Raw genomic sequence first — 12394 nt, forward strand, 5'->3', positions numbered from 1 at the left:
AAAGATGGGAGCTCAACATTTGTGTTCAAAGCATCATCTTTCATGGGTCTGAGAACTTTAATTTTAAAATTCTGAGAACTTTAATTTTGTGAGATATTTAACCTTCTCTGTTAGAGAGCTCTGGTGCTACAATAAAGTACAATTCCCAGGATTCCCTAGCACTGAACCAGGGCAGTTAAAGCAGTCTCAAACTGGATTATTGCTGCAGTGTATTTTGGACCATGTTCAAAGGATCATTTCACCCATAACAAACTGGAGTTCATTTGAACTTTACACCCCCTCCCTCTGTACAGCACTGCATGTGGTGTTTGGAATACATATGACTTTTCCTGGCTGTGATGTAGATCCTACTCTGGCCAGAGGTCTTTGTGGTTCTGAGTCAAGAGTTCTGCATGTCTTGGAACAGTTGGACACATAATTTCAAAGCAAGGAACATAGTCTCCAGTCCTCCAGCAGAGGCTGCTCATGCATTAGAAGAGTGCTAAAGTTATCTAAACTGAAGGAGAATTAACTACGTCTCATTCAGTTTATTATGAGATGAAATGTTGTCCAAGGCCAGTTCTTGCATACTTTTGGCAGCAAGAGGAAGAATCTTTTTAAAGGAAATTCCTGTGCCCAGTGATATAGGCATGGGGACTCAACAGATGGGCAGAAGGGAGTGGCAAAACGCCATTCCTTTCTGCCCTGGAACCAGGCTGTGGCAACCACATGGCATGGCCTGCGCACAGCAGAAAAAGAAATTCCGAAAAGGGGCTTTTTTGCACTGCAGAATGGGTGCCATTGGCGTGCTTGCATGCCATGATGACCCCCCCTCGTGCGCCGTGCTGTTTGGACACAGTGCACAAGGTGCCCGGACAGCGAAGTAGGGCTCGGGAGCGTGCAGACACTCTGCTCTCCAGAGCCCTAATTTCAGCCCCAGGCCGACGCATAGCACAAGTCTGTACCGGGCCACTTATTTAAACACATTTTGCTTAACAGAGTGGTTACAATTCAGGTTTTGAATACTTTTATTCAAAACCAAGAACAATCATCCATGCTACTTCAAAGATTTTAGGGTTGATAATGTAATGGAGAGTTGGGTCCTTAAATATCCTAAAGGCTCCAGATCCTGTCTGATCTTGAAAGTTAAGCAGGGTGAGCTTTGGTTATTAAGAGGTTCCCAAACTTTTTTTTCTCGCAGACCACTTTCAAAATTTTACTGGTTTTGGTGGACCCCCTGCTGCTACATTTCTACCATATTCCCAAAACTCGTCAAAAAATGTGAAGATTGGACCCCCGTAGACCCCCGTCAAATCTCCCATTGACCCCTGGGGGTCCACATGGACCACTTTGAATACCAGATGCTGTAGGCTCTATTTTAGAGGAAGGAACCAGTAAAACAACCTCTGAGCATTCCTTACCTAAGAAAACTCTCGTGAAACTCTTGGGGATCACCATAAGTTGACAGGCAGCTTGAAGGCACATGGACACACATAGTGTAATAGGAGACATCTGAAAACAAAAGCTCACCATGTACTTATGGCTAGAAATGGGACAATATGTATGTTATTTTTACTTTTTCCCATTTCTGAATATTGTAAATCTCAACATCTTTCCATAGCAAATTGGCAATGGTCTCATCAAAAAGGTACTTAAACCTTGCCCACCTGCCGGAGTGGCTAAATTTATTGGGAATATTTATTCCCAGCATGGAGAATATCGTATTGTCTTTCTCATTCATAAGAGATATCAAAGATGAAGATATACAGGGGGAAAAAGGAGATAGTGACTTGAATTCTGTTCCCCTTGAATGCATAGGTTCATACCCAGACTTTAAAGCTAAGCACTCCAAGCTTCCTCCTGGATAAATTAATCTGTCACTGCCCATTTCTCCCCCATTTTAGTTGTTTAAATTCCAAGGTTTTTGTTGCAGTAATTAAGAACTTTGGGAATATTATGGAATATTACGGATTTGTTATGCAATGGGCTCTTGGTATCTGCTGTGGTTGGATTCCAGGACTCTCCCTCCATGGATACTGAAATCTGTGGATGCTCAAATGCCATTAAATACAGTGGTGTAGAAAAATGGTATCCTTTTATAACATGGAAAAAATCAAGGCTTGCTTTTTTGAAATATATTTTCCAGCTCTATTTTCCAGGTTGAATTTGTGGATATGGATATGGAAGGCTGACTGTATAACAAACTATCACCCCTACCTTTAATACAGTGATAAACTGAGAATGAAAAATTCCAAGTCTTCCTTGCTGGGCCAGTTTATGGCATTTTGCACATTTGATATCTCAAAACCTGTAATTTTTCAAACAAAATTAACAATAGGGTTTTCAGCAAAATACAAGGCTTTCTGCACAAAATACAAAAATGGAAAAGGTTAAAATGTTGAGTTTTTGCTCTTTCAGTCACATTCTTAACCATTTTTGGCTATCTCAGTGTGTTGCAATGTCCTGTTTTATCAGAGTTTGCATATATTAATTATATCTCTACCTGTGACTCATTTTTTTTCAGATATGTGCATTGCCACAGCAATTTCTCTTCTCATGATTCTGATCTGTGCAATGGCCACATATGGGGCATATAAGGTAATACCATTTCATATTTTATCTTAACCAACTTGTATAAAATTAATAAATAGTATTTGTGGACAAAATAAGTGATCAGCTCAGGGAAAAATAACCCAATTGTTCTTTATAAAGTGCTTGTCATATGAAGTTGCCATGAGGATACTGTTGGAGAAGGCGTCAACATGGTGATCTACACAAATGCACACCTGCAGAGATGATATAAGTGCCTAAACAAGGGACAGGCAAATACTTCCATTTTCCTCTGTAATCCCTCTCAAAATGGCAACTAGAAATGATATCACACCATTTCCAGTTGCCATTTTGAGCAGATCTGCTGAGAAAAACTGAGGTGTTTGGAAGTTGTAAAGATTCTAGGGTTTGTTTGGATCAGGTAGTGGTGCTTTTTGAGTTTTCATTCATTTGGAGGAGTTTCTGCACTGTTTTAAGCCAAATGTTACCTGAAAAAATATTCTCACCCCCTAAATTTTTTAAATTGCCTGAACATCATTTTGAATCTGTATTATTTGGGAAACTGGTTGGAAGTTTTAAGGGCTGTAAAAGTGGATTTCAGGGGCCTTGTGCAGCTCTCTATCCACCCCTGGCCTATCAGATTAAGGTAAGAATCCCTCCCCAGGTTTCCCTGTGGGTACAAAAGCTCTGTGTATTTGCAGCATTTGTAAAGCAGAGCATTCTAAATGATGGAGTGAGGAAAGTGTGTGGAGAACTCAACACATAGAAGCTCTTCTCCAATTGATGGAGCTGTCAGTAGCAATCATAACATACATTCTGATTTCAAAACAGGGGTGGCTAAGCTCAACAGATCCTAGAGACACTTTCTCATGTCTGGGACCCAACAGAAGCTGCATCAGCCCCAGAAGAAAGTTAGTTAAATAGTTTTAGGAACAGAAATGTCCCTTTTTACCAAAATAAAGGAAGGGATCTAGGAGGTCTGCATGGCACTTAGGAACTTCAAAAATAGGCCACTGCTTCTCTATTTTTGTTACATGCTCTGTGTCAATGGTATCAAGTACAATTCACCCATATATATTCTCAGGATTAGCATGTCTTTTATGTTGTGAATTATTTTCAATTAGGTAAAAAAATATGCAGTAACATATTATATATAGTTAAACACTAAGATATATTCCTCTATCTCTCTCTATTGAATATATAGCAACACGCAGCATGGATCATCCCTTTCTTCTGTTACCAAATCTTTGACTTTGCACTCAACACGCTAGTTGCTATTAGCATCCTTGTTTACCCAAGCACCATTCAGGATTACCTGCGGCAACTGGTAAAACTTTTTGTTATTCATTATTTTGTTTGTTTGTTCAAAAACTTTGTATGCAAACTGTCATCCTGTTTGGATTTCAGAATAGTAGTCAGTCAAAATTTATGTCGTCATATAGAATATGATCATCAAGCAGTAGCAAATAAAGTGGGTTTGATCCAGGCTTAATTGTACTTGGAATGAGGTCATTAATATCAGTTGGATTAATTTAAGTAACTATTAGTATGCATCACTTTGAAGTTTATCGCATGGGGAAAAAACGTTCCCCGATGCGTTCTAACGAGCACGAGCGTGGGCGTGCACAGAGCATGATGGGAACCCGATGGGTCCCAGAACGCTAGTTTACCACACAACGGAACGCCGCCGTTGCTGCCGGGCGTTCCCATCGGGTTCCCAATGTGTTCCAGAGGGCGCCATTTCTGGGAACAGTTTCAAAAGCGTTCCCAGAATGGCACCCCCTGGAACACATTGGGAACCCGATGGGAACGCCCGGTGGTGACAGCAGCGTTCCGCTGTGTGGTAAACTAGCGTTCTGGGACCCATCGGGTTCCCATCACGCTCTGTGCGCGCCTGCGCTCATGCTCGTTAGAACACATTGGGGAACGTTTTTCCCCCATGCGATAAACCTCTAAGCTTGGATCCAACCCAGTATGTAAAAGTATTGATAATGACAACAGTATTAATGTGCCTGGAATAATAAAAATAATTTTTGTCTGATACTGAAAAGATACTGGGATGTCTTAAAAGCAAGAATGACAGAAATCGTAGGCCAATCAGGACTTTCCCTGTCATATTAAGACCGTTGGAAAGTATGTACTGTTATTTAAGAAGTTATGACATCCTCAGGTCTTTGTCTAGCCTCTTTTTATTTGGTACAAGGGTAGGAATTATGTTGTCCTCCAGATTTTTTGAACTGCAACTCTTAGCATTCCTCACCATTGGGTATGCTGGCTGAGGCTGCTAGCAATTGCTATCCAAGAATATCTGGAGAGCAACACAATTTCTACTTCTGCTTTAATGAAGGAGAGCTGCATAACACTATTTCTATTCATCTCAGTCTGTCTGGAGCAACAGAGGTGTCTACCTGCTAGTCTATGTCCTGAGTACCATAAACAAAAGTGTAGCATTTCTTGAGTACCAGAGTAAGCTGGTATATTCCTTTATATGCCCAAAAAATCAGATTTTACTTAGGAGTTTATGGTTTTCATTTTGACTCAATATGTGGCAATGCTTTGCTGAAAATAGTATATGAAGATCACCTCAGGGCAGCCTCCATTCAGTCATCAGAATTGCAAAATTTAATGTGCTAGTAACAAACAAACAAGTTTATTGAATAGCCTGAGGGCCGTTTCAAAATACTCAAAACATAGTAATACAAGCAATGCCACACACACATATATAAAATGTTAATATAGTGCACTAAATGCAATAACCACAGTACAATATATATACGTATGAATAGCCTAAACAGCTTATATACAAACTATACAAATCTAAAAATATACAATATGTACTGAAAGATATACAAATAAACAGGTAAGAATAAAAGTGTTTACACAGTCGAACAGAAATGTGTAAATTAGTTACCAAGGGAAGTAAAACAGAATTAAAATGGGAGGTAGAAATAACATAAAACATTCATCATCATATGTCAAATCTCTTCATCACCCTTACAGTTAATAGCAATCATCCCCACATATCTAGATCTCAACAGTGATGCTTTATGAAGGAACTGAGCTGTAGAATAGATTTTTTGAATCTTGTCCACTCATAAAGTATGATATTCTGATGTGAGTATCTCAGAATATTGTTTGTTTAATATATCGATCAAGGTTCCTTTCCTGTTGGTACAAATTACATCTAAACAAAATGTGTGCTAGATCCTCAGTTTCATGGTCACCACAAATGCAAATTCGTTCATTATAAGGGATACCCTGGAATCTCCCATGTCTTACCATGGTATCAAGTTGGTCAAACCTAGCTCGTGTGAATGCCTCTCTGAGATGTTTTGGGATCTGTATTTTTAGATAAGTTGGCATTTGAAAGGACCGTTTATATCGGCTCAACCATTTTAAATTGCCTACCCTTGCTGAGGGTGGCTATATTCTTCTTCGGCTGCAATGTCCAAGATTCTCTGTCTTGCACCCTTTCTTGCTTGATCTTTCATAGTGCAGGCTACAGGGAGGCCACAGCTCTTTATAGAGTTTATCAGTTGTATAGACCATGAAGATTGCAGATGAGAGTGCAACTGTTCTAATAGGCATAATCTAAGGAGTCTGCCTGGCTCCATTTCATTAATTTTGCACCAGTAATTAAACACTCTGATTTTAGCTTGTGAGTGGATAGAGTAAATTTCTAATTCGGCTCTAACAGCAGCAGCTGAAGTCCTTTTATCTACTCCCAGAATACTTCTCAAATGTCGAGACTGGGCTAGTTCTACTACTGTGGTGGAATTTAGACCCCATACTTCTGCTGCATATAAAAGCATAGCTATAACCTTAGCTTTGTATACATTAATTATTGGGGCTAAGGAGCCTGGGTAGTAGTTCTTTTGAATGCAAACAAGTAAATTGCCAATTATTTATTTTATTTATTTATTAAAATATTTATGTCCTGCTCTTTGTCGAAAGCTGGCAGGGCAACTTACATTTAAATTCAACTTAAAACAATAAATAATTGCAAGTGTTTAAAAGATTAAAATATATCAAATAGTTTTTCAATTTAAAAACAGACAGCTTAAAACTGATTAAAACTAATTTTGAATGATATACTTATAATATATGTACAACCTAGATAAAATCACTTTGTCTTGAACGTTTAATAAAAAGCCAAGTTTTAACTTGGTGTGAAAAATGATTCTAAAGTTAGCACCAATTGGACCTGTAGAAGGAGGGAATTCCATAACCAGGATGCCTCTGGTGACAAGGATGATTCTAGGAGTACTCCCAGACTATACACTTGTTCCTTCAGAGGAGTGCCCCCATCCAGGACAGGCAATCTACCCAATTTCCAGACCCAAGAACTACCAATCCACAGCGCCCCTGTCTTGGTGAGAGTCAGCTTCAGTTTATTCACTCTCATGCAACCCATTACAGCATTCAGGCACTGCTCCAGCACTGACTCTGATGACAAGGAGAAGCCAGGCTGAGTGTCATCAGCATATTGATGACACCTGACTCCAAAACTCCTGATGACCATTCCCAGTGGCCTTAAACAGCATGGGAGACAAGATTGAACCCTGGTACCCACAACACAAGGCTCAAGGGCTGAGCAGGAGTCCCCCAATGCCACTCTGTGGAACCAATCTTGCAGGTAGGAGTGGAACCACTGTAAAACAGTGCCTCCTACTCCCATTCCCTAGGGCCAGTCCAGTAAGATACCATGATCAATAGTATTGAAAGCCACTGAGAGATCCAAGAGGATCAAAAGGGTAACACTGCCTGAGGTAGCACTCCTTTTGCTGTTCATTCAACGTGTGTTTACTTGAGCCAGAGCAGTGATGGAAAAGGTTAGGTGCACTCAGTATACTATCAAGAGGAGCCTTTTCAAACTCAAATGCTCTTCAGTTGTATAGAACTATAACTCTTTTTGTCCTCATCTAGCTCATTGGCTCTCTGGGCATGTGCTTTTATAGGAAGAGCAAAATCCTGATTTAGCAGGCTTCCATGTTAAGATGCAAAACTCAGGGCTCTATAGTGACAACATGACTAATTTGTCCCTATGTCCCTTCTTTGTAAATGGTTTAGAATAATTAGGCACTCCTTTTTTTACTTAAAACTTGATTACTTAGAGGCATAAATTATATTCCAGAGTATCCCCAAGCCTCTTTGCTGTCATTTTTATTTATCAGTTTGTCCAGACACAAGCAACAACAGCAAACTGGTGATAAAAGAACAATATAAATAGTCACAATGCAATATTTAGCCCATTAATAGATTTTAACGTAATCTGATTTAGAACATTCTGGCTGGAGTCTTGATCCACTTAGTGTATAAATACGTAGTGTTAGACATTGTGTTAAGTGCAGTTACTGGTGCACCTAGTTGTTCTGCAAGTACCCACACAGTGATGCACCCTGTCTGAGATGGCCACAGATACCATCTGTAATTTCATAGCACTGGTGTTCTTCAGACCAGCTCAGCCACGATGCATTGTTCTAAAGAAGAACCCTTCAGACCAAGGCATTATTTGGGCCTAGGTCACCCAAACCAAGAGGGAGGAGGAGGCCGCAGAACAGAGGAGTTAACAGGATGCTCTCCTTCTTTAGCTAATGAGATTGCTTGTGCTATCATCAACCTACCCCTTCTAACATTACTATGTAATCTATTCCTTTCTAAAAGTGGTTGTAAGCTTTTTTTCCCTTCACTTTCTTAAGATGGCATACATGGAACTTCCCAAATAGTTTGCCATCCTGACAAGCACCTAGATGGGCACCTTCAACATATCTGGGCAGTTAATTTTTTTTGTCATTGGGACACACTGGCAGTGGCATAAGCTGGCCCAAACAGCCAATTTTATTTAAACCCTAAAAGTGGTCAGCTTCATTGATGTTAAGCAGCATGAAGGGGTCATGTGAGTCATGTAAAAGGTGTGTCTGCTTCCAGGAAAGGCAACCCACCTTTTTAAAAAATATAAGAAAGGAGGTAGTTTTGGCCACAAAATAGCCTTGGGGCCATTTAGGGCCACACTTTGTTCACATCTGGCCTCTGTGCAAATTTGTTTATGTTCAGCAGCAGGGCTGCCTCATGGTTTCAGAACATGCCTTGAAATAAAAGAATCAGATTCCCAGGTTCTGAAATTCCCCTTGGTCCTTCCTTTAGGGAAGGTAGCATTAAACTTGCCCTGTAACCTGCCGTGTTTGATGCTGAGACAGCAATAGCTTAGGCTTGAGATTCACACATCTTTAAGTCAATCTGTCCCAACATAATTACTTCCGCTGTGTTAATAATCAGTAAAGTATATTAATTAACAAAGGAAGAGGGAAGGGAAGGGAGGGAAATGGCACTGACATTTTCCTTCTGTTTCAGTGCTGTGAGAGGGAGACAACTGCCTTCCTTTGAAGACAGATATGTATTCACAACAAAGCAAAAAGTGATCAAAATATAAATTTCAGTATTTAAAAAACGGAATTTTGTGTAAAGACGCTGAAAGCATTGTTGCGTAACATTTATCGCCAATCTGTTTCATGCCATCTGGTGGGATTAAACAATCGGAACATTGTAGTGAATTTGCAAATGAAGAAAACGTCTTACCAGAGCTGGCTAAAAAGAAATTCATGGAGAAGAGTATATTTGTCCTGCTTTATGCCTCTATGAATCTGACAAAAACACCAAGGATTTAATACTATATGAGAGAAAAAAGCTCTTCCTCCTATTGCCCTTGATAATCTAAAAGATAAGAGTATTTGTGGGTACTATAAAGAAGGCGAGGGGAGTACAAGCCTGTAGGTATAAGGGTATATATAATGGATAGATCATGTATATCCAGTCTTTTCTTCAAAGAATATGAGGTGGGATGTTTTTTCTTCATTACAACATTGTAAGCTGGAGCTTAACTGGGAGATAATGATAAACTGCTTTAATGGACATAGGGTCTCCATGGTGAGTAGGGGTTTGAACTAGGGTCAGCCCAGCACTTAATCTGCCACACTAATCACTATATCACACAGAGACACATATTTTAATATAGCAAACTGTACATTATGCTTTACAACCTGGGAAATTTTCAAGAGCCTCTTAAAAGTTAATGTAAAGAATAAGTTTGTATTTATTTTACTGGAATTTCTCCAGAGCGCTTTCTAATGATATTAAAGATCGGATGTGGGCTGTCAAATCATAACACTCATCTTCTGCTTTCCCATTAACTAAGGGCTTAGGAATAATTCATTCACAAATTAATAATTCATGAAAAAAATTAAACTATGATTTCAAAATTGATTTCAGTGTTAAATGCCAGTGTACATTATTTTTGAGTAATGATGATCATTTGTTACTATTTTAATTAATTTTGGGCCTTTACAGTAATTATGATTTTTTTAAATTAATGACTTAATTTTAGAAAATCCTCTTAAAGATTAAGTAATGTAGAAGCATAAGAACATTTCTGAATGATACACTGATCATATATATCTGACATCATGCACCTGGATCATGTGGCCCTTTGGGTCTCTGTAATGGACTATCCCTGCTTTGTAGCAAGACTTCTGTATGATAATTTGTGAATTTTGATTGAGGTTCACTAGTTGGCTGAAGTTTAGTAACAAGTATCTCTGCTTGTTCTCTAATATACTTACTTGTCAAATCAGATCATTATATAGGAGTTGCAGTTTGCTTTCCTCAGCTAGGAATATTTGATTTGTATAAATTTGATTTAGCTAAGGGTAATGGGTAAAAATCCATTTCAAAATTACTAATGGCTTTGAAGACTGTGGATAGTGTTCAGTGACCTGATATGCTTCATAAAATTGCTGCATAGTTTAAAATAACTAGTCTGAGCATGCTGTGGATATATATGCAAAAAATACACCTTGTATCTGCATGTATAATATTAAAAAACAACACAGCATTTGTGAGTGTGCATGCGGATATAACCCTTAATTACTAACTACATACATTTTGCCTTTTCACAGCCAGCTAACTTTCCCTACAAGGAAGATATTATGTCAGTGAACTCCACCTGCTTAATTGTGATTATTCTTCTTTTTATAAGTATCACATTGGCTTTCAAGGTAAGCATGAACCTGTCAAGATCAAGTTGAGAAATGTGTTAGAATGTTTTCATTTATGTCCATTACAACAGTGTTTTGTGAGCTAGAGAGAACTGAGAAAGGTGGGAATCATGGAGTAAATGTTACTTAAAAACTAGCATGGCTAATAGTAGGTCTGGTTACACAGGGCACTGATAACCAGATGTTGGAACAGGTACCTTTTGACTGCACCTCACAAAATCCACCAGTTTGTGTTGGCCAGATGCCATTTGTTGTTGTTTCCATTTCTGAGTGAAGATTCAAAGCCTGGTCTCCTGATGTCCTTGCCCAACACTTAAACCACTATATCACACTGGCTGTACTTGCTGTCAATTCTGGGAATCCTAGTCCAAGAAATAACTTTCTCTAAGTGTGGTAAAATCAAGAATTTTCTGGGTCTTAAGTTGAAAATGGAATGAAAGACAAGCCCCTGCCTCTCATTGCTCAAAACACACACACACACACACACACACACACACACACAAATCAGATATGTTATAAGAGAGTTGAATCAATGTTTGGGCCACACAGTGTACAGAAAACCTACATGCATGGGCAGATACCTATACAAGAATTCCAACCATCACCCAGGACAAAAAAGAAGCACAATAAAAACACTGGTAGTCCAGGCAAAACAGATCTGTGAACCCTGTTATGTGTTCATGTGCTTTGCCTCTTTCACTGAGCTCCAAAGTTCTGGCACTGATTTATTGCAAAAGAAGATACAGAAATAGGCATATTCTGTGAAGGGGTGCAAGTACAAAAGTAATAGTCCTGGACCCATCTGTAGGGCCTTCTTCTTACATGGTTAAGATATATAGATACCTGTTTTTTGTTTTTTGTTTTTTAAATCTTCTGGAAAATGGAAACTAACTTTCAAGAAGCATAGTAACTTAACTGCGTAGGCCCAGGATTCTCATGGCCTGCACAGAGGTGATTCAGGCTCAAACTGTTACTTCCTACCTTATGTCCCAAAATGTAAGTATAAGAGGAACTATCTCCTGCCATTCACATCTTTGAGACTCGTCTCTTAAAGAAGGCAGTACATAACACTTTGGAAGTTTCTGCAGTCTGGTTCAAATATAATGACCTTAATTTCCGACTAAGTGAACTAGCTGTGTGCATCTTGGACTCATGTACTCTTTATCTCTCTTCTTATAGAGCCACAGGGAGGTGATTGGAAGCTTTTGTTGCTGCTTTTAAAGGAAGTGTAGGCTGGGAATTGAGCAGCCCTCAAGATGTTGTGGAACTTGAACTCACAGCAACCCTAGCCAGCACAGACAATAGTAAGGGGTCCTGGGAGTTGCAATTCAACATCTGGAGGCGCCATACAATTCCCATTCCTGATTCCTGATTTTAAAAATCCTATGTTACATATAGATTGCTTGCAGATGAAGAGGTGGGAGAGTGATGCCCATAGGCAACTTATCACTCCCAAGGATGCTGGTTGGGGGCCAGTACCCCATTCCCTCCAAAAAAAGTGTTTTTGGCGTTTTGGGGGGGTTGAAAAAAATGCCACAGGGCTCTCTCCCTTGCCTACATGAAGCTATTTTTTGGTCCAGGAGGGGGCCTTTTTTGCAACAGGATGTCAGTTGGAGGTGCATACTCTCCAACTATCCTGATTCAGTAGGGACAGTACCAATTAATCCACTGTCATCACAGTTTTCCAGCTGTTTTTAAAATGTTCTCCATTTCTTTCCTTCTCTCACTTTCTTTCTTTGTCTTCAGTTTACTTCAGTTGCTGCAAACTGAGTTCAACGTGTAAAAGTTGTTTGAACTCAACTATCTCAGTGGAG

General features: G+C 39.3%; 1 protein-coding gene across 1 annotated transcript in view; it reads left to right on the forward strand.

Annotated features, from left to right (window-relative positions):
- The window catches only part of LAPTM4B (lysosomal protein transmembrane 4 beta), a 74594-nt gene that overhangs the window by 41760 nt on the left and 20440 nt on the right, over positions 1-12394 (forward strand). Inside the window, exons 3-5 of the mRNA XM_089517686.1 lie at positions 2504-2577; positions 3734-3856; positions 10482-10580. Coding sequence (XP_089373812.1) covers positions 2504-2577; positions 3734-3856; positions 10482-10580 — 296 coding nt within the window. The remainder of the gene's footprint in view (positions 1-2503; positions 2578-3733; positions 3857-10481; positions 10581-12394) is intronic.

Source organism: Sceloporus occidentalis, unplaced genomic scaffold (assembly GCF_023333645.1).
Source record: "Sceloporus occidentalis isolate IW3139 unplaced genomic scaffold, rSceOcc1.0.p SCAF_3, whole genome shotgun sequence".
Classification (NCBI taxonomy): domain Eukaryota; kingdom Metazoa; phylum Chordata; class Lepidosauria; order Squamata; family Phrynosomatidae; genus Sceloporus; species Sceloporus occidentalis.